Source organism: Rana temporaria, chromosome 1 (assembly GCF_905171775.1).
Source record: "Rana temporaria chromosome 1, aRanTem1.1, whole genome shotgun sequence".
Lineage (NCBI taxonomy): Eukaryota > Metazoa > Chordata > Amphibia > Anura > Ranidae > Rana > Rana temporaria.
In genome coordinates this window covers 480079544-480098882 of record NC_053489.1, presented here as the reverse complement: position 1 = coordinate 480098882, position 19339 = coordinate 480079544, and the positions used below count along the sequence as shown (strand labels likewise).

The 19339-nt window shown below is 41.5% G+C and overlaps 1 protein-coding gene across 2 annotated transcripts in view; it reads right to left on the bottom strand.

Annotated features, from left to right (window-relative positions):
- Positions 1–579: 579 nt before the first annotated feature.
- Positions 580–19339, bottom strand: part of CXXC4 (CXXC finger protein 4) — a 218770-nt gene continuing 200010 nt past the window's right edge. For both annotated transcript variants that reach the window (XM_040329767.1, XM_040329761.1), the window contains one exon: positions 580–2167. Coding sequence is in view for 1 of the 2 variants with exons in the window: in XM_040329761.1 (XP_040185695.1) it covers positions 2123–2167 (45 nt within the window). In the remaining variant the exon portion in view is untranslated. The remainder of the gene's footprint in view (positions 2168–19339) is intronic.

The window sequence follows — 19339 nt, the reverse complement described above, 5'->3', positions numbered from 1 at the left end:
ACCAAAGCCCTTGGGTAGTGTTCTATCATATACATTTATATTGGAAAAACAGGTAAGAAAAATGCTAATCAGCTTAGGGTATGGATGGTGTCATTTAGAAATCTGTTCTAATTATTTTCTAAAACTATTATAGATCTACTCAATGTCATTAAAACATTTATTACAAAAACACAAAATGAAAACATACAAGACTCTCTTGTAAGATACACATTTTAGCTAAAAAAAATTATATTTAACTTTATCTGCCAGAGGTGCTTTTAAATTGGTGCTGTTCAGTAGATCAGATCTTCTTTTAAAGAAAACTAATAAACCACTACACAAGAATGAGAAGTCGGCGCTAAACTGAAAGTGTTTAGGCAAGGTCTAAAAAATAAAAAACATTATAGGATAGGCAATTCCAGACTTGTGGTGATGAAATTGGCAGGCCAATCTTAGTCGCAATCATATTCTATGGGCTTATTTAATAAGCAAGAAGTATCATACAAAAGTCAGTAGCCCAAAGTAACAAAGGATGAGCTCAGGCTTGTTCGCAAACCAAAGGTGCACAGTGCTAATCACAAACAGTGAAACATTTTCCCGAAGCGTGGCTGCAGAGATCGGGAAATGTCTCACTGCTTGTGATTAGCGTTATGAAGTGCCAACTTCCTGGCGGGCTTTGCACGTGAGGCTTGCGAACACGCCTAAGCTCTTCCTTAATAGTAACCAATCAAGGTTGCTGTTTCAACTAAAATATTATTGGTTTCTGAGTTTTTGTATTTGAATATAACCACTTCCTTTTGAATAGCTTTATTGAATAAGCCTATTGACATAATATATGTACTGATTTGCAAGATTCTTTCTTCTATAAAACACCTTTAGGTAAACTAGAGATGTGTGTTACAAATATGTTACAAAATCTGAATGATCCCTCATAAATACTTCTCAATGCGCCTCAAGTCTGGAGTGCCCTACCTTTTTTGGTAGATGACATATATACAGGAATATATATGTGTGTTTGACTCTTGTCATTACAGTGAGAATGCATTTATATTTTACAGTGTTTACAGTTACTATAGAAAAAAAACTTGACCAGAAGGCATGTACTCAATTACATGGTCACAGTACACTTCTGTTTCCCTGAACAAATAATTCAAAAGACTGGTCCTAGCGGACAAACGACAATACCATATGCTGCTTTCACACTGGTCTACAAAGCGCTGGAAAGTGGGTCATCTGTGGTAAGTGCTTCGGAAGGGATATCCTTTTTATTTAAAAATCACAAGTGCTCACCCACGTAAAGGTCAGAACGTTTTGTCTGGATTGTGCCTCAGGTCCATGAAGAGAAGGACCTTGGAAACATGGGAATAGTGCCAAGATTGGCAGCTAATACTCTACATACAGTTCAGTTGGCTTCTTTGGGAGTAGTCAATGGATGCAGTACAATTCTTTTTGACCTTGAAGAACATTCTGTAAATCAAGCCACTGGGAATGTATACAGAGCAAAACAAAAACAAAATGAAAAATATAAAAAAAGTAAAATTAAAATTAAAAAAAATAAAAATAAATAAAAGACAGTGCTGTTGCTGCTGTGACTAACCAGCTGGCAAAATAATGTTTAAAGCTAGAATTTATTGCTCCAGATTTAAGTTGCAGAACCTCACTGCTGCGTACAAACTGTTAATCTTCATATAGATGCTCAGACATGATTGTCTCCTCGTGTCTAAACACACAAAATACAAGCTGCTATCTGTACAGTTTACAGTACTGAAACACATATTTGGAAATTAAGTATAGATATGTTAATTTTTTTTCAAAGATACATCATATTACAGCAGGGGTTTACCCAAACCTTTCCTTTTGCAGTCACTTTAAAGTAGACAACAATTTCACTGTTAATTATAGCTAAAGTACATAAAGAAAGAACCTGTGTACTAAACATAGGTAAACCAGCCAGGCTCCAGTGATTTTTTTTATGATTTTTTTTTTTTTATATTATTCATATTTTTTCTTTTGAGGAAACCCCTGTACACAGACGGAAATAGTGTCTCAGCATATTCTTCAGTCATGGACTTTGCAGTTCCCAAAACAAGACCAGTGCTTGTCAATCACTTCAGAGTGCCTTGAAAATAAGATATACATCTGCTTAAAAGAACCACCGGAATGCTTCAGCGCTCGGGACTGGTGTTCTCTGTAAATAATAAGAAAAAAACAGGTTACTATTTTGTGACTATGATTTGTGCTTCAGTAAAAACTTCATCTTTTTTTTTAATGTCAAATTAGATAAATATACTTCACAGGCTCAACACATTCAGCTCGAAAATTGCCAAACAGCATCTGGTAATTGTAGATTTTACACAACATTCAGAGTTGGTGTGGCTTTTTAGTATTTCTTTGTTTTTCTGTGAAAAACAATAATCAAGTAGTCGAGTAGTTAGGGTACAAAACTCACAAGAGAAAATGTAAGTTGTATGACAAAAATGCGACCATCCTAATGTAGTTTCAGGCTGGGTTTACACTTATGCGAATTGGATGAGGGTTTCCCCAGGACAGGAGAGTGTCACCGGCTCGCAATGGAGTCGGCTCACACAGCTCCGGGGCAGCCGTGGATCGCACAGCAGAAGGGTCCTGTGCATCTTTGGCTCCATTTCAGGTCCAAATTCAGGCAAAAATTCAGACCAGATTCGCCCCTAGAACGGTGAACAGGGATGCACCGGACCCCCTGCTGCAAGCTTTGGCCGCACATAGTGTGTGAACCCAGTGTCAAGGGACACCTTTCTGGAAGAGCTGGAACATCCACCTATGTCCTTCATGATACATTATGGGGTAACAATGAATGCCAAGACACCTAATGAAATATAAACAAAGACATTATGGCCAGCCAGAAGTTTATAGTGCCGATAAGATCTGACAGTTTTGTCAACCTCTATTGCATCTCATCGTGATTCTAATAACATCCACTGCTTAAGCCTGGGGGAAAGGGGGCAGTCCACTAAAATACATTGGCTTTATTTGAGGTTCCTAACCAATAAACATTTCAAAAAGACTGAACTTTTGTACTAGGCACTCCTCAATAACCACCCCAGAGTTTATCATCTACTGAGTGCACTTTGGTTGCGATCAGAAAGTCTACAGTTTAACCTATGATGTGTGTGTTTATGTCAATAGTAAATCGAAACCCCCTGTATGCTGTGATTGTTAAGGTGCCCATCTAATCGTTTTTTTAAACTATGGATGCTGATACCACTGCTTGTGGAAGAGAATTCCACATCCTTACTGCTCTGACAGTAAAGAACCCTCTATACAGTTTAAGGATAAACTGCTTATTTTGGAAATTTTGGTGAATGACTGTGTGTCTTTAAATTTCCTTTCACTGAATAGTTTTTTCCCTATGCTAGGGTCATCACCAGTACAGTATTTGTTCCTCACTATCATATCCCCTCTCAAGCGTCTCCTCTTCAGAGAGAATAAGTTCAATGCTTGTAGTGTTTCCCCATAGCTGAGGTGCTCTAGTCACATTATTAGCTTTGTTGTCCTTCTCTGGACTCTCTACAGTTCCAGCACATCCTTCCTGAGGACTGGTGCCATGAAAAGATACTTTAATGGACCTACGTTGCTACTGGGCCACAACTGAATGTTCTATACAAAGAGACTTCAGGATATTTGAGCACCTAATACCCTAGCATTTTTATTTTGAATCTATGGTGGACTCTTGATGTCCTAGAACTTCTCAAAGTTGACCAATGAAAGCGAATAACTACTTTGCTTGAATGCTGGTTGTTTTTTTGGGGGCTAGAAAAGTACAGTACAGGCAGTAATAGAAGGAGTGGACTAAAAAAGTAAATGAAGAGGAAGAGACTGACTGCTCTTTCTGCTTACAATAGATACAGTGCCTTGAAAAAGTGTTCATATCCTTTGAAATTTTCCACATTTTGTCACATTACAACCAAAAAAGGTAAATGTATTTTATTGAGATTGTATGTGATAGATCAACACAAAGTGGCACATAATTGGGAAGTGGAAGGAAAATGATAAATGGTTTTCAAGATTTTTACAAAAAAATCTGAAAAGTGTGGCGTGGGTTTGTAATCAGGCCCCCCTAGTCAATACTTTGTAGAACCACCTTTCACTGCAATTACAACGGCAAGTCTTCTTGGGTATGTCTCTACCAGCTTTGCACATCTAGAGAGTGAAATATTGGCCCATTCTTCTTTGCAAAATAGCTAAAGCTCTGTCAGATTGAATGGAAAGCTTCTGTGAACAGCAATTTTCGAGTCTTGCCACAGATTCTCAATTGGATTTAGGTCTGGACTTTGACTGGGCCATTCTAAGGCCCTGTACACACGACCAAGTTTCTCGGCAGAATTCAGCCAGAAACTCGATCGGAGCCGTATTCTGCCGAGAAACCCGGTCGTGTGTACACTTTTGGCCAAGGAAGCCGACGAGGAACTCGTCGAGCCAAATAGAGAACATTTTCTCTATTTCCTCGTTAGTCAATGAGGAAACTTGGCTCGCTGAGATCCTCGGCGGCTTCACAAGGAACTCGACGAGCAAAACGATGTGTTTTGCCCGTCGAGTTCCTCGGATGTGTGTACGGGGCCTAACACATGAATATGCTTTGGTCTAAACCATTCCATTGTAGCTATGGCTGTATGTTTAGGGTTGTTGTCCTGCTGGAAGGTGAACCTCCGCCCCAGTCTCAAGTCTTTTGCAGACTCTAACAGGTTTTCTTCTAAGATTGCCCTGTATTTGGCTCTATCCATCTTCCCATAAACTCTTACCAGCTTCCCTGTCCCTGCTAAAGAAAAGCATCCCCATAACATGATGCTGCCACCACCATGTTTCACGATGGCGATGGTGTGTTCAGGGTAATGTGCAGTGTTAGCTTTCCACCACACATAGCGTCTTGCTTTTAGGCCAAAAAGTAAAATTTTGGTTTCATCTGACTAGAGCACCTTCTTGCACATGTTTGTCCCCCACATGGCTTCTCACAAACTGCAAAAATGACTTCTAATGGCTTTCTTTCAGCAATGGCTTTCTTCTTGCCACTCTTCCATAAAGGCCAGATGTGTGGAGTGCACGACTAATAGTTGTCCTGCGGACAGATTCTCTCATCTGAGCTGCAAATCTCTGCAACTCCTCCAGAGTTACCTTGGGCCTCTTGGCTGCTTCTCTGATTAATGCTCTCTTTGCCTGGCCTGTCAGTTTAGGTGGACAGCCATGTCTTTATAGGTTTGTAGTTGTGCCATACTCTTTCCATTTTTGGATGATGAAATGAATAGTGCTCCATGAGATGTTCAAAGCTTTGGATATTTTCTTATAACCTAATCCTGCTTTAAACTTTAACACAGCTTTATCCCTGACCTGTCTGGTTTGTTCCTTGGCAATCATGATGCTATTTGTTCACTAAAGTTCTCTAACAAACCTCTGAGGGCTTCACAGAACAGCTGTATTTATACTGAGAGTAAATTACCCACAGGTGGACTCTATTTACTAATTAGATGACTTCTGAAGGCAGTTGGTTCCACTAGATTTGAGTTAGGCCCCTTTCACACTGGGGTAGAAGGTGCGGTGGCAGTATCCCCTGTCCCTGCTAAAGAAAAGCATCCCCATAATATGATGCTGCCACCACCATGTTTCACGGCGGGGAAGGTGTGTTCAGGGTAATGTGCAGTATGAGCTTTCCACCACACATATTGTTTTGCCGCTATACCATCGGAATTGTGGCGGTATTCGGCTGCTAGCTGTGCAGTTTTAACCCCCGCTAGTGGCCGGAAAAGGGTTAATACCGCCGGCAATGTGCCTCTGCTTTCAATAGGAAGGAGCGGTGGAGGAGCGGTAAACACACCGCTCCTTTCACCGCTCCAAAAATCCTGCTAGCAGGACTTTTGGAGCTGTCCTGCTAGCGCACCGCTCCAGTGTGAAAGCCCTCGGGTTTTCACACTGGAGAAACAGCAACCGCTGTTTAGGGTCGGTTTGCAGGCACTATTTTTAGCGCAATAGCGCCTGCAAACCGCCCCAGTGTGAAAGAGGTCTTAGAAATATCAGAGTAAAAGGTGCTGAATCTAAATGCACGCCACTTTTCAGATATTTATTTGTAAAAAAAAATTAAAACCATTTATCATTTTCCTTTCACTTCACAATTATGTGACACTTTGTGTTGGTCTATCATATACAATCCTAATAAAATACATTTACATTTTTGATTGTGTAACATGACAAAATTTGGAAAATTTCAAGGGGTATAAATATTTTTTCAATGCACTATATATACACTATAGCCATATTATATTAAGAAATATTAGATAATCTGGCATTTGCCTCTTTTTAAATGGTGTGGGATTAGGTTTTTTTATTCCATATAACTCATTTAAGGTGAAATATGCAGACATGAAATTTCGGGTAAAATTACAGTACCCATTTCTATTTGTTTCAGATTTAATTACAGCACCCCCTTTCTATTAGTCATTATAATGTAGACTGTTTCTGCATGTGCCCCATTTTAAGCCTGCAGAGAGGAACCTATTTATTTTACTGAGTGGCATTTTAAATTGGCAATCACTCTTATTCCCCAGTCTGGCCCCTAGGCCCCCTTATATCATGATGATTGGGCTGTTACTTGACATATCTGTCCACCACGAATTGTGCAGGAGTCATCTGGCTCCAGTTGCTGTGAACGCAAATGATTAACATGACCAGCTAGATAGGGGGTTTGCACAGGCAGAGGCAACCAATCAGTGTCTGTTTCTTACATAGAGCTGCCATGAAGACACAGAAGTGGAAATAAAATCAGTGCTGGTGAGACCTAACTGGAATCCATGCTGACTGACAATATTTGATTTTAGCTGTAAAATACCTCTGGTGCTTAAAAGGTTAACATAGGATTTCACAGAAAAACAAATATGTACAAAATGCTGTCACATGTAATGTAATAGTCCATCAAGAATCACCTTCCTTCAGTTTAGAGTTGGGAAACTGAAATTGATGGTTGACTGGAAGAGATGAAATATCGGCCTTTCCTCTTTGTGACCACCAAAGTCATCACAATATTTTAACCCTCTATGGATCTATATTAGCACACCAGCAATGAAAGGTTTTCTGCTTTTCTATAGACAATATGATACTCTCAAAGAGGGACTCCAGGCAAACAGCTGGATACAGAATTGAAATGTATAAATGATAAATGTTCTACCTCTCAAAAAAGGTCATTTGTATTCACACACCTTTGCCGCACTGAATAGCTAGGCAGGTAAAACTATTATCCTGTTTTAGTTTTGCAGGATCCAGTGCCATCTGTCTGCAAAGTGAACAACGAATCCGCACTATGATGATGTTTTTTAAAGCGGGAGTTCACCCGAAAAAAATTTTTTAACAGTAGATTGATGCTCATTTTGTCAAGGGGAATCGGGTAGTTTTTTTAAAATCTAAGCAGTACTTACCGTTTTAGAGAGCAATCTTCTCCGCCGCTTCCGGGTATGGTCTTCGGGACTGGGCGTTCCTATTTGATTGACAGGCTTCCGACAGGCTTCCGAAGGTCGCATACATCCGCGTCACCGAAAGAAGCCAAAAATCGGTGCGGCTCTATACGGCGCCTGCGCACCGACGTTCGGCTACTTTCGGAAAATCGTGACGCGATGTATGCGACCGTCGGAAGCCTGTCAGTCAAATAGGAATGCCCAGTCCCGCAGCCCATACCCGGAAGCTGCGGAGAAGATTGCTCTCTAAAACGGTAAGTACTGCTTAGATTTAAAAAAACCTACCTGATTCCCCTTGACAAAATGAGCATCAATCTAATGTTAAAAGTTAACTTTTTGGGTGAACCTCCACTTTAAGTCCAATGAAAATAAAGTTTCAGAGCTGAAGTAGGAAATAGTGGAATCATTACTTTGGCTTTTGAGTGTGGCAGAAGTGTGTTAATCTCAAGTCTGGGTCAAAAAAAAAAAAAACATTGTCTAGCAAACTATTCAGTTATATATATGTAATTCAATTGTACATTCATTTGGCTGCTGCCGGACTCTTTTACTGGTTACAAAGCTCACTAAAGGGCATGCTTTTCTCATTCAATCTAGATGTAAAGCCTGGTACACATGGGCTAAAGGCCCCAATGACGCTCTTAGGTGTAGTACACGACCAAACATGTCCTCTGAAACTGGTCAACATTTTTCTGGCCTAGTGGACAGGTTTCATGCTTGCTAAGAAACTTGTCCGCTGGAAACATGTCCGTCGGACATGTCCGATGGTTAGTATGACTCATCGGACATGTCCGCTGGTTATGACGTCTAACCAGCGGACCGAAATCCCGCGCATGCGTCGAATTGATTCGACGCATGCGTGGAAGCATAGCACTTCCGCGTTTGAGAACGTCGGTGTCTTCTACGCGTTGGTCTAATGGTGTGTACACATGGTGTGTACACACATCAGACCAAAAGCTCCCAGCAGACATGTCTGATGAAAACGGTCCGCGGACCGGTTTCATCGAACATGTCTGCTCGTGTGTACAAGGCCTTAGCGTTGATCACAACTGACTACATTTCATATTAGCACACTACATGTATTTTTTATTATGTTTCCTATCGTCATACAGAGATTGCCAATCACTTAAAAAATAAGATTAAATTTGTGATGAAATCTCCACTTTACAGATTTCCCCCGACTTAACACCCCATGTCCACAGGTACAATCAAGACTTCCCTTATTCAACCCTGATACTGTAGACAAGTTTTCTAAACTGATCTCTAAAGGTGCTATTGACATGAAATGTTCACCACATGTCGGCAACAACCCCTGAAATCCATACATATCAAAAAAACAAAACAAATAAGTTCAGAAATGAAGTTATGTGTAATAAAATGGAATGACACAGAGAATATTGAACGCATGAAGAAAAGGAGGTGTAAAATGCATGAAAAGCCAAGGCACCAGCTGAAATCTATTAGTAATTAGATAGCAACCCTGCCCCTTGTCAGTGCAAATGAATATCAGCCTCAACTGATGGCCTATAAAAAGGTGTCTCACTAACAAGGTGTCACAAAGAAACATCTCATAATGGATAAAAGCCAAAGAGCTCTCTTAAGACCTATACCGATGGCATTGGTTACAGAAGGATTTCTAATCTCCTGAATGTTCCAGTGTGCACTGTTGAGGCCATAATCGGGAAGTGGAAAGAACATAATTTCACCATAAACTGGCCACGACCAGGTGCTCCTAGCAAGATTTCTGACAGAGGAGTGAAAAGAATTATCAGAAGAGTTGTCCAAGAGCCAAGGACCACTTGTGGAGAGCTTCAGAAAGACCTGGAATTAGCAGGTACAATTGTTTCAAAGAAAACAATAAGTAATGCACTCAACCGCCAGGGCCTGTATGCACCCTCACCATGCAAGACATCGCTGAAGAAAAATAATGTTGAAGATCATTAAAAGTTTGCTGCACAATATTTAGACAAGCCTGTTATATACTGGTTGATTATATAGTCTGGTCAGATGAGACCAAAATTGAACTCTTTGGATGCCATAATACACACTGTGTTTGGAGGTCAATTGGCACTGCGCATCACCTCAAATCCCCATACCAACAGTGAAGTTTGGAGGTGGGAACAGCATGGCGTAGGACTGGTAAACTTCATGTCATTGAAGGAAGGATGTACCAAAACAGTCATGATAAAAATCTGCTGCCACCTACCAGGATGATGAAGATGAAACAAGGGTGGACATTTCAGCAAGACAATGATCCCAAATATAAAGCTAAGGAAACTCTCAATTGGTTTCAAAGAAAGAAAATAAAGCTGCTAGAATGACCCAGCCAATCACCTGACTTGAATACAATAGAACATTTATGGAAAGAAATAAAGATCAGAGTTCATAGAAGAGGCCCACAGAACCTTCAAAAGTTGAAGACTGTTTGTGTAGAAGAATGGGCCAAAATCACACCTGAGCAATGCATGTGACTAGTTTCTCCATACAGGAGACGTCTTGAAGCTATCATTACCACCAAAGGAATTTGTACGACGTACAAAATACATTTCACCTAGCATGTTCAATACTTTTCCCTGTGTCATTCCATTTTATTATACATAACTTAATTTCTGAATTTATTTGGGTTTCTTTGTATGCATGCAATTGGTTTCAAAGAAAGAAAATAATGTGGTGAAAATGTCATGCCAATAGCACCTTTATGCCCTGTACACACGATAGGTTAGTCTGATGAAAACGGTCTGATGGATTTTTCCATCAGTTATCTGATGAAGCTGACTGATGATCAGTCGTGCCTACACACCATCAGTTAAAAAAACGATCGTGTCAGAACGCGGTGACGTAAAACACAACGACGTGCAGAAACAAATAAAGTTCAATGCTTCCGAGCATGCATCGACTTTATTCTGAGCATGCGTGGATTTTTAACCGATGGACGTACCCACAGACGATCGTTTTTTTCTATAGGTTTTTTATCCATCAGAAAATGTTAAAACAAGTTCCTATTTTTTTAATGGAAAAAATTATTGCGCTTATTCTAAATGTGAAAATAAAAAAATAAATAAAAAATGTAAAAAATATATAAAGCTGCGACCAAAAAGTGTTATACCACACCAAACAAATATAAATACCAGAAAGAAGATCGCGCTAATGTAATCTGCCAACTAACTGCAAATCGAATGTGTCAGATGAATTAGCAGCAATGCAGTGAGCTATACCATAAGTGACTCTATATAGTAAAAGTGATATAGATAAATATATAGTCCTTGGTAAAAAATTCCACAATGAAGAATGGTTAATTTGAATGCAAATAAAAATATAAACACAGGAGTGTAAACATATTCTTGATAGATGAATTCTATAATGAGCAAAAAAAGTCCACCACACAAAGATTTCAAAGGAAGGTGTCCCAAGTGCAGACAATCTGAAATATCCCGGAAAGAGTGATGACAGAGCACCTCCACCAATGACACACACAGCCTCTTACCGAATGTTATGGTCTCTGTTTAAGGAGACCTAATACAGCATATAAGGATGTGTTCACAACGGATAATCCCTCCAGTGTCCAATATAAAGACTGTCAGAATCGGCCAATCGTCTCAGCACTGTTATCCGGAACTCCGCAAAAATAATCTCTTTTCAAATAGGCACGATCCCGCGCTGGTGGTAACTTAATCTCGCGATAACAAGTCCGCTGGAAACTTGCCGTATATGACGTAGAACGCCTCTCTCGCTCTATTTTTTTAACCTATGGATAAATAACCGATGGGGCCCACACACGATTGGTTTGGTCTGATGAAAATGGTCCATCAGACCGTTTTCATCAGACTAACCTATCGTGTGTACGCAGCATTAGAATTATATTTACCTAGAAAAATGGTGACATGTTCAGTACTTATTTTACCCGCTGTTCCTTCAGCCCTGCACTTGAGCTATTTACTGTGCAACATTGCCCATAGCCACACAGACTTTGAAGAAAGGTTACCTTCAGCCCCTTCTGCACATGCACATTGCTCAGTCCATTCATTCCTATAGCTGGAGCCCTGTTCAAATGGGTTTAGGAACATACATTGGATGTGAAAACTGGACACAGCTGGGACTTGTTTTGTAAAAGCAGTGTCGGACCACTAAACAAAGGAAAATATTTTCGTAGGTGGCTGCGACTTAAGGGGGCAAGGGAACATTAAAAAAACAACTTGGTGAAATTGCCCTTTATGGCTGGATTCACGCTACACAATTATAAAAGTGCTTTTAATGCATTTTTAACCCTTAAGCCTAGTACACACAATCAGAAAATCGAATAAAAAATACCACTATCGTACAATAATCTGATCGTTAGTTCACAGATATCGAGAGCCAATCCCGACAGTTAATCCAAAATTATCCAAAGGAACAAACGGGAAAAAAAATCTCAAATGATACCAGAATGTACAATTTTCGTTTAATCAGTACAATACCGTCCGAAAAAAGCTAAGACGAAAACCACACAAGTTTAGAAACGACAGATTAAATTACAGTACAATATATTACATCACTTCCGAAGTTGTATTCTGTCATACAAGAATTTTTCTAACTTTAGTAACCTCTTCATTTTCCATAGGAGACTAGCATGCAAAAAACATGAAGGATACGTCGGCAGAATGGCACGGCTGGACAAAGTTATGTATATTTAGGTCACTTCGAATTTGCCCCTGTGTGGGCGGGACCAGCGGATGGGTCACAGAGCTGCAGACTGGGGAGAGGCCAGTCTCCCCGTTCTGCATAGTGACACTGACACTGATCGTATGCTCCCTCTCATTGGGAGCAGTGATCAGTGATGTGTCACTCCTAGCCACGCCCCCTAACAGTTAGAATCACTCCCTAGGACACACTTAACCCCTTCCTAGCCCCCTAGTGGTTAACCCTTTCACTGCCAGTCACATTTATATAGTAATTAGTGCATTTTTTATAGCACTGATCGCTGTATAAATGTGAATGGTCCCAAAATAGCTTTAAAAGTGTCTGATATGTCCGCCATAATGTCGCAGTCATGATAAAAATCGCTGATCACCGCCATTACTAGAAAAGAAAAAATATTAAGAAAAATGCCATAAAACTATCTCCAATTTTGTAGATGCTATAACTTTAGCGCAAACCATTCAATAAACACTTATTGCAATTTTTTTTACCAAAAATATGTAGAAGAATATGTATCAGCCTAAACTGAAGAAAAAATTTGTTCTTTATATATTTTTGGGAGATATTTATTATAGCAAAAAGTAAAAAATATAGGATTTTTTTCAAAAAAATGTCTTTATTTTTGTTAATAGCGCAAAAAAATAAAAACCGCAGAGGTGATCAAATACCACCAAAAGAAAGCTCTATTTGTGGGAAAAAAAGGACGCCAATTTTGTTTGGGAGCCACTTCTCACTACCGCGCAATTGTCAGTTAAAGCGGCGCAGTCCTGAATCGCAAAAAGTGCTCTGGTCTTTGGGCAGCAATATGGTCCGGGGGTTAAGTGGTTAAAATACCCTCAAATACATTTTAAAGTTAAAGCAGGCACATATCAATGTGCCATATTGCCATAAAACACATGGTTTAGTCTTAATATTAATTGATAAAGAGATTATGAAAAGAACTTCATTAATTGGAGCAATATGTTATGCTTTGAATGCCAGTGTGGAGCTGAATGTTATCTTCTAAAAGGTGTTATTCGATTTTAATAAAATGATCCTGGTTTTATTAAACTCTAAGGCATCCTTCCACTCGTTGCTTTTAGGTAACATTTATAAATGTCAGGAATATATTTTTTTTCAAACATCCTAAAATTTAAAACATCTGTTCTAAGATGCCACCCATTCTTAGGAACAGTACAAGAGCTTAGAAAAGCATCTGTGAGTTAATAAGCAAAAATGAGTGGCAAAGCATTGCCGGTTAGATATAGATGGAAAGCTAAGATGGGGCTGAGGCCCCGTACACACGTCCGAGAAACTCGACAGGCAAAACTCGTCGAGTTCCTTGTGAAGCCACCGAGGATCTAGGCGAGCCAACTTTTCCCATTGACTAACGAGGAAATAGAGAACATGTTCTCTTTTTGGCCCGACGAGATCCTCGTCGGTTTCCTTGGCGAAAAGTGTACACACGACCGGTTTTCTCGGCAGAATACGTCTCCCATCGAGTTTCTGGCTGAATTCTGCCGAGAAACTCGGTCGTGTGTACGGGGCCTAAGATAGAAATCGTATTTGTTGGACTGGTATCACAAAACTTGGGTGTATCACATTATACTAAGGGGGGAAGGAACTAAGAACATCAAAGGAAATTATTGATAATCCAAAAGACAAACAGAAAAATAAAATTTATAACACAGAAACACTGCTGAAAATTATTCCGTGAAGTGTACAGGGAACAAGGAGCTAATGGTGCAAGTCATACTTATTCTGTAACCGGGATGCAATATTCTAAAGGTCCTGTGGATATCAAGCTCAGACTTTGTAGTCATTTTACCTGAATTAATGTTTCAGTAAGATGCTTTACTCATAAAAGATTCTGGGAAATCGTGTGATAAAAAGAACACAGTAAAGACACAGTTACTAAAGAAAAGCTGCACCTAGAAGAGCTTGCAGAAGAACCTCAACAACAGCTCATCATAGAGGGAGTTGGGTACATTTTACACACTGATTCTGTGCTCCCACTTTTACCAAATATATTACAGGAGAGTTTTTCTTGAAATTTAACTATGATGTTATGCTGTTAGGCCCCGTACACACGACAGAGTTTCTCGGCAGAATTCACCGAGAAACTCGGTCAAAACCCGGATTCTGCCGAGAAACTCTGTCGTCTGTACAGTTTTGGCTCGATGGAGCCGCCGAGGAGCTCGACGAGAAAATAGAGAACATGTTCTCTATTTTCTCGTTGTTCTATGGGAGAAGGCGGCCCGCCGAGCTCCACGGCGGCTTCATCCCAGAACTCGACGAGGAACTCGACGTGCTTGGCACGTCGAGTTCCTCGGCCGTGTGTACGGGGCCTCAAGGTATAATTTTCCAGATTCAAGAAAAATCCAAGGTTTTTGTTTGGAGTCCCCCATTCCCTATAATAATCTGCCTGTGTTTTAGTGTCATACTCAAAGCTTATATAGTTACAATCATTTTACATTTATATATCATATTAGGCCTACGCAAGCAAACTGATTTACCACACTAGTTTCTATCACTATCAAAAGGCAAAATACTGGATGTAAAATGTATTTATAGATTTCCATGGGGTGTTTCCTGTGCCTTTAACGACTAGAAAAACACATCACTCTAAGATCAGATTCAGAGCCTTCCAGCAGCAAAAGGATTATTAATATTTAAACATCTAAAGCACTGACCTCCCCCACTGTGTGCATTCATGTGTGTGCGAGTACATGCATGTATGTGTATGTTTTCTGTATTTGTTTTTTCGTTATCAAACTTTGGTAATAAAATTGGTATTGCTGGACAGTTCCACCTAGCTCTGCTATAAATAGGATGGGTAAATGCTTAAACCCAAATATTATATTTAACAAAATATAAATGCTGCAGATAGAAATGGACATACAAATAAAAAGAAAGGCAGTTAAACAGACAGGTAATGTATAGTTAGATGTTACTAATTACTGAACATAAACAACAGCGGGGTCAATAACCCAAACTAACAGAAGTGATAGAGAGAGACATGAGCTCACAAGCTATAGTAAGGTCCTGAACTCAGACTAACATACATGCAGGAAAGGGACAGGAGCACACAAGCTATAGTGAGGTCCTCAATTTAGACTAATAGAGATGCTTAAAGAGACATGAGCACACAAGCTATAGCAAGGTCCTGAACTCAGACTAACAGAAGTGTAAGAAATGGACATGAGCACACAAGCTATAGCAAGGTCCTTACCTCAGACTAACAGAAGTGCTGGAAAGGGACATTAGCACACAAATTATAGCAAGGTCATCAACTCAGACTAACAGAATTGCAGGAAAGGGACATGAGCACAAAAGCTATAGCAAGGTCCTCAACTCAGACTAACAGAAGTCCTGGAAAGGGACAGGAGCACACAAGGCATAGCAAAGTACTAAAACTCAGACTAACAGAAGTGCAGGAAAGGAATATGAGCTCACAAGGCATAGCAAAGTACTCAACTCCGACTAACAGAAGTCCTGGAAAGGGACAGGAGCACACAAGGCATAGCAAAGTACTCAACTCAGACTAACAGAAGTGCAGGAAAGGAATGTGAGCTCACAAGCTATAGTGAGATCCTCAACTCAGACTAACAAAAGTGTGGGAATGGGACATGAGCATGCAAGATATAGGGAGGTTCTCAACTCAGACTAACAGAAGTGAAAGAAAGGGACATGAGCACACAAGCTATTGCGAGGTTCTAAACACAGACCATCAGAAGTGCAGGAAAGTAACATGAGCACACAAGCTATAGCAAGGTCTTCAAATTAGACTAGCAGAAATGCAGGAAAAAGACAAGAGCATGAAAGCTATAGCGAGATAATCAACTCAGGCTAACAGAAGTGCTGGAAAGGGACATGAGCATTCAAGGTGTAGTGCGGATGTCATGGTTATACAGTAATGTTTGTCTATCAGCTTACCTCTCCATGTGCTCAGGTTAAGAGGCCAGCCACTCTCACCTGGCTGATTAAGTAATCTCTCCTCTAAGCATGGCTCCACCCAAGGCCCTATCAGGGAACTCTATATTAACCTGTGCATAGCAAGATCAATATTGTGTGTTTTGGCTTCTGTGTGCTCTACGTCTGATCCTGTTTACCGACTTTGGCTTGTTCTTGACTGTCCTCGTCTGTTTCATACCCCGACCTTTGGCGTGTTCTTCAACTATCCCTATCTGCTTGTTGCCCTGACCTTTTGGCTAATCTACTGACTATCCTTGTTGTTCCAGTCTGCTGCTTCCTTCCTCTTTCTCCTGTAGTCTACCGAGAGTGTGACCTGGGAGACCCTGGGGGCCGCGACCTGGAGCCAGTTGCAGTGCAGTCCATCCTCACCACTAGAGGCTCTGGTGAACACCTTCTGACTCTTAGACTCTGTGCCCTGGGAAATCTATGCTCCAGCTCCCAGTGGGATCTGTGATGGTTCTCCAGTGGACCTGCCTTCCTGAACCTCCCAGAGCTCCATCCGCAGCAGTCAGTCCTTGGGTCTACTACCTTAGCGGTGCACTCCTCACTCCAAAGGAGTGCATCTGTCACCTGGCCTCAGGTGACCTGACAGAGGACCTCAAGTCAGACTAACAGAAGTGCAGGAAAGGAACACAAGCTACAGCAAGGTTTTCAACTTAGACTACCAGAAATGTGGGAAAGGGACAAGAGCATGCAAGCTATAGCGAGATACTCAACTCAGACTAACAGAAGTGCTGGAATGGGAAATGAGCGCTAAAACTATAGTAAGGTCTTCAAGTTGGACTAACAGAAATGCGTGAAAGACACAAGACCATGCAAGCTATAGCGAGATCATCAACTTAGCTGTATTTTTCATCAACGTAGCTGTATTCTACAGCTCTCTAATCTAGTACTGTGTCACTACAATAGCACAAATAATGAAAATAATATATGGGACAACAATAAACAGAAGGAATGATACCGCTCTAAAAGCTACTGACCCCTCTGATTGCTTCTGCCCTACTAAAACCGATAGGTGCTGGCTCTGCACAGGTGCATGGAATTGGAAAAAATCCTGGACTGCCGCACTCTGTTAAACAACGTCTTTATTGGATAAAATCAGATCAAAACATAATCCAAAATGATGCAATCAAGATGAAAAAGTTGACAACAGGACAAAAAATGGCTAACATGTTTCACATCGTAAGATGCTTACTCATAGCTAAGCAAAGTAGCAAAGTAGTTTAGCAACCTCGTCTATAGTGGTGGGGTTGAAAGAGGGAAGTAATGATTGTACCTGTGGGCGTGAAGTGTAAAGCATGGAGGGTATCTGAACAGTAGAGATCTCCTCGCGAATTGTATCAATCTTCTGTTTGAAGTTATTGGCGATCTCCTGGGCAGTGAGCGAGTTGGCGGGTGGAGGCAGCAGAGGACGAAGTAAAGAGTTGAATGTGGAGAACAGTTGACGGGGACGGGATACGTTGCTAATGAGAGTGATAAAATAGGTCTGCTTGACAGTGAGGAGGCTGGAATTGTATTTTTGGAGGGCAGATTTATATTGGTTGAAATCTTTCTGAGACTTAGTCTTACGCCACAGGCACTCATGTGCACCACTATGTTTCTTCAGACTTCTTGTATCATCTGTTTACCAAAGTTGAAGGAGTCAGGGCCTGATTCTGTGTGTAATGAGGGGGGCCAGTGAGTCCAGTAAGGCTAGAAAGGAAGTGTTGTAGACAGAAGTGGCTAGGTCGGTGCAGGATAGGGGTGAGATTTTGTCATAGAGGTTGTGGGTAGCAGAGTAGAGAAGGGTTGAAATAACGTAGGTTTCGGGGGCGTGGCCTAGGAATGGCAGCGTGAGAGACACAGAAACCTGAAGCTCCGGGCTCTCTCCAGGCCATAACGGCGATTAACTCGGTGACTGTGTAACTGCCGTGGATGGATTAATGTATGCAGCGGTAACCAGCAGAGCGTTGAAGCTATCTCCACGAGGACGGGAGGACGCGGCTGAGCGCTGGAAGGAGTAAAGGTGGCGGCGTGAACGTCTAAGTGCTCCCGATCGCATATGATAATAATAATAATTTGATGAGACCCTCGGGGAGCAGTGCCGTGAGCCGTACCTGAGTGTCACTGTACCGGTGTGTGCCGCTCGACCCCCGCCTGCCAGTGCCTGGTGCGGGGTGATTTGGGATCCTGGGGATCGGAGGTGAGCGAGTGCCTGGTGAGCGTACGCCGGTGGTCAGATGTAGCTGAGGATCCTCACTGGAGCTATTGGGGCAACGCTGGGCTGGTGGACGGAAGGACGGGACCAGATCCGACCCGAGGAAGCACTGTGCATTGCGATCGAGGAGCACGGGACCCCGCAGCCTCGCGTGAGTGTTGGAGACAGTATTCAGATGTGGAAGGGGGGTAGGGTTGCTGGGGGAAGAACATTAAAGAAGTCATAAAGACTAATCCCCAAAGACTAATCATTTCTACTACTGTACTCATCTGCACCCCCCACATTGCAGAATTGGAGATGGAGCTACACCCCGGGAAATAGCGAGATGAGCAGATGATAGGACTGGCTCTACTACCTCAGTAAAAAACCCAGCAGCATCGGGGGACAGGCTGAGATAGACCCCCCCCCCTCTTATGAGAGGCTGACCCGTGTGTTAGTTCACTCCGTGACCCAGCTACAGGCTCACCTATATAAGGGGGTTAAACACATAGACCCCATATGCTGCACCTGTTATACTGGTTAAATCTGTTGCATCTACCGACAACTTAAAAGTGGAAAACAGATTTATTTATTTTTCCCTATTTTTTTTGGGTGCTCTCCCTTTTTTATTTCTTCTCTCCCTCTTTGGAGCTGATAATATTAAAGGAGGAGAGGAGGTGCTGAGCGCGTATTTAACGGGAGGGCCTGGCAGTAATTGGCAGAAGCTGTAAGTTTCATGGAGCGGTATGAGTAATGACCGCAAATACACAACGCGGGCAGACACAAAGAAAGCGGCAGTAAAGAGTAAACAAGGAGATATTCAGAGGTATCTTACCTCGGCATCACCGGTGTCTATAGCCGCGTGCGGTGTAATTAACAAAGGTGCCCGAGGCCGGGACAGTGAAAGGTACACTGAGGGGGAGAGGTTAGTAACGCAACGGAGATCTTCTGGAGCGGGAAATACCCAGAGACAGACGCCTACTGCAGTGAGGGTCCCGGCGGGTGGAACGAAGTCGGCAGAGATAGATATGGAAATGGCAGAGATTAAAGCGATGCTAGCTGCCCTCCCCACACGCCAGGATATTGA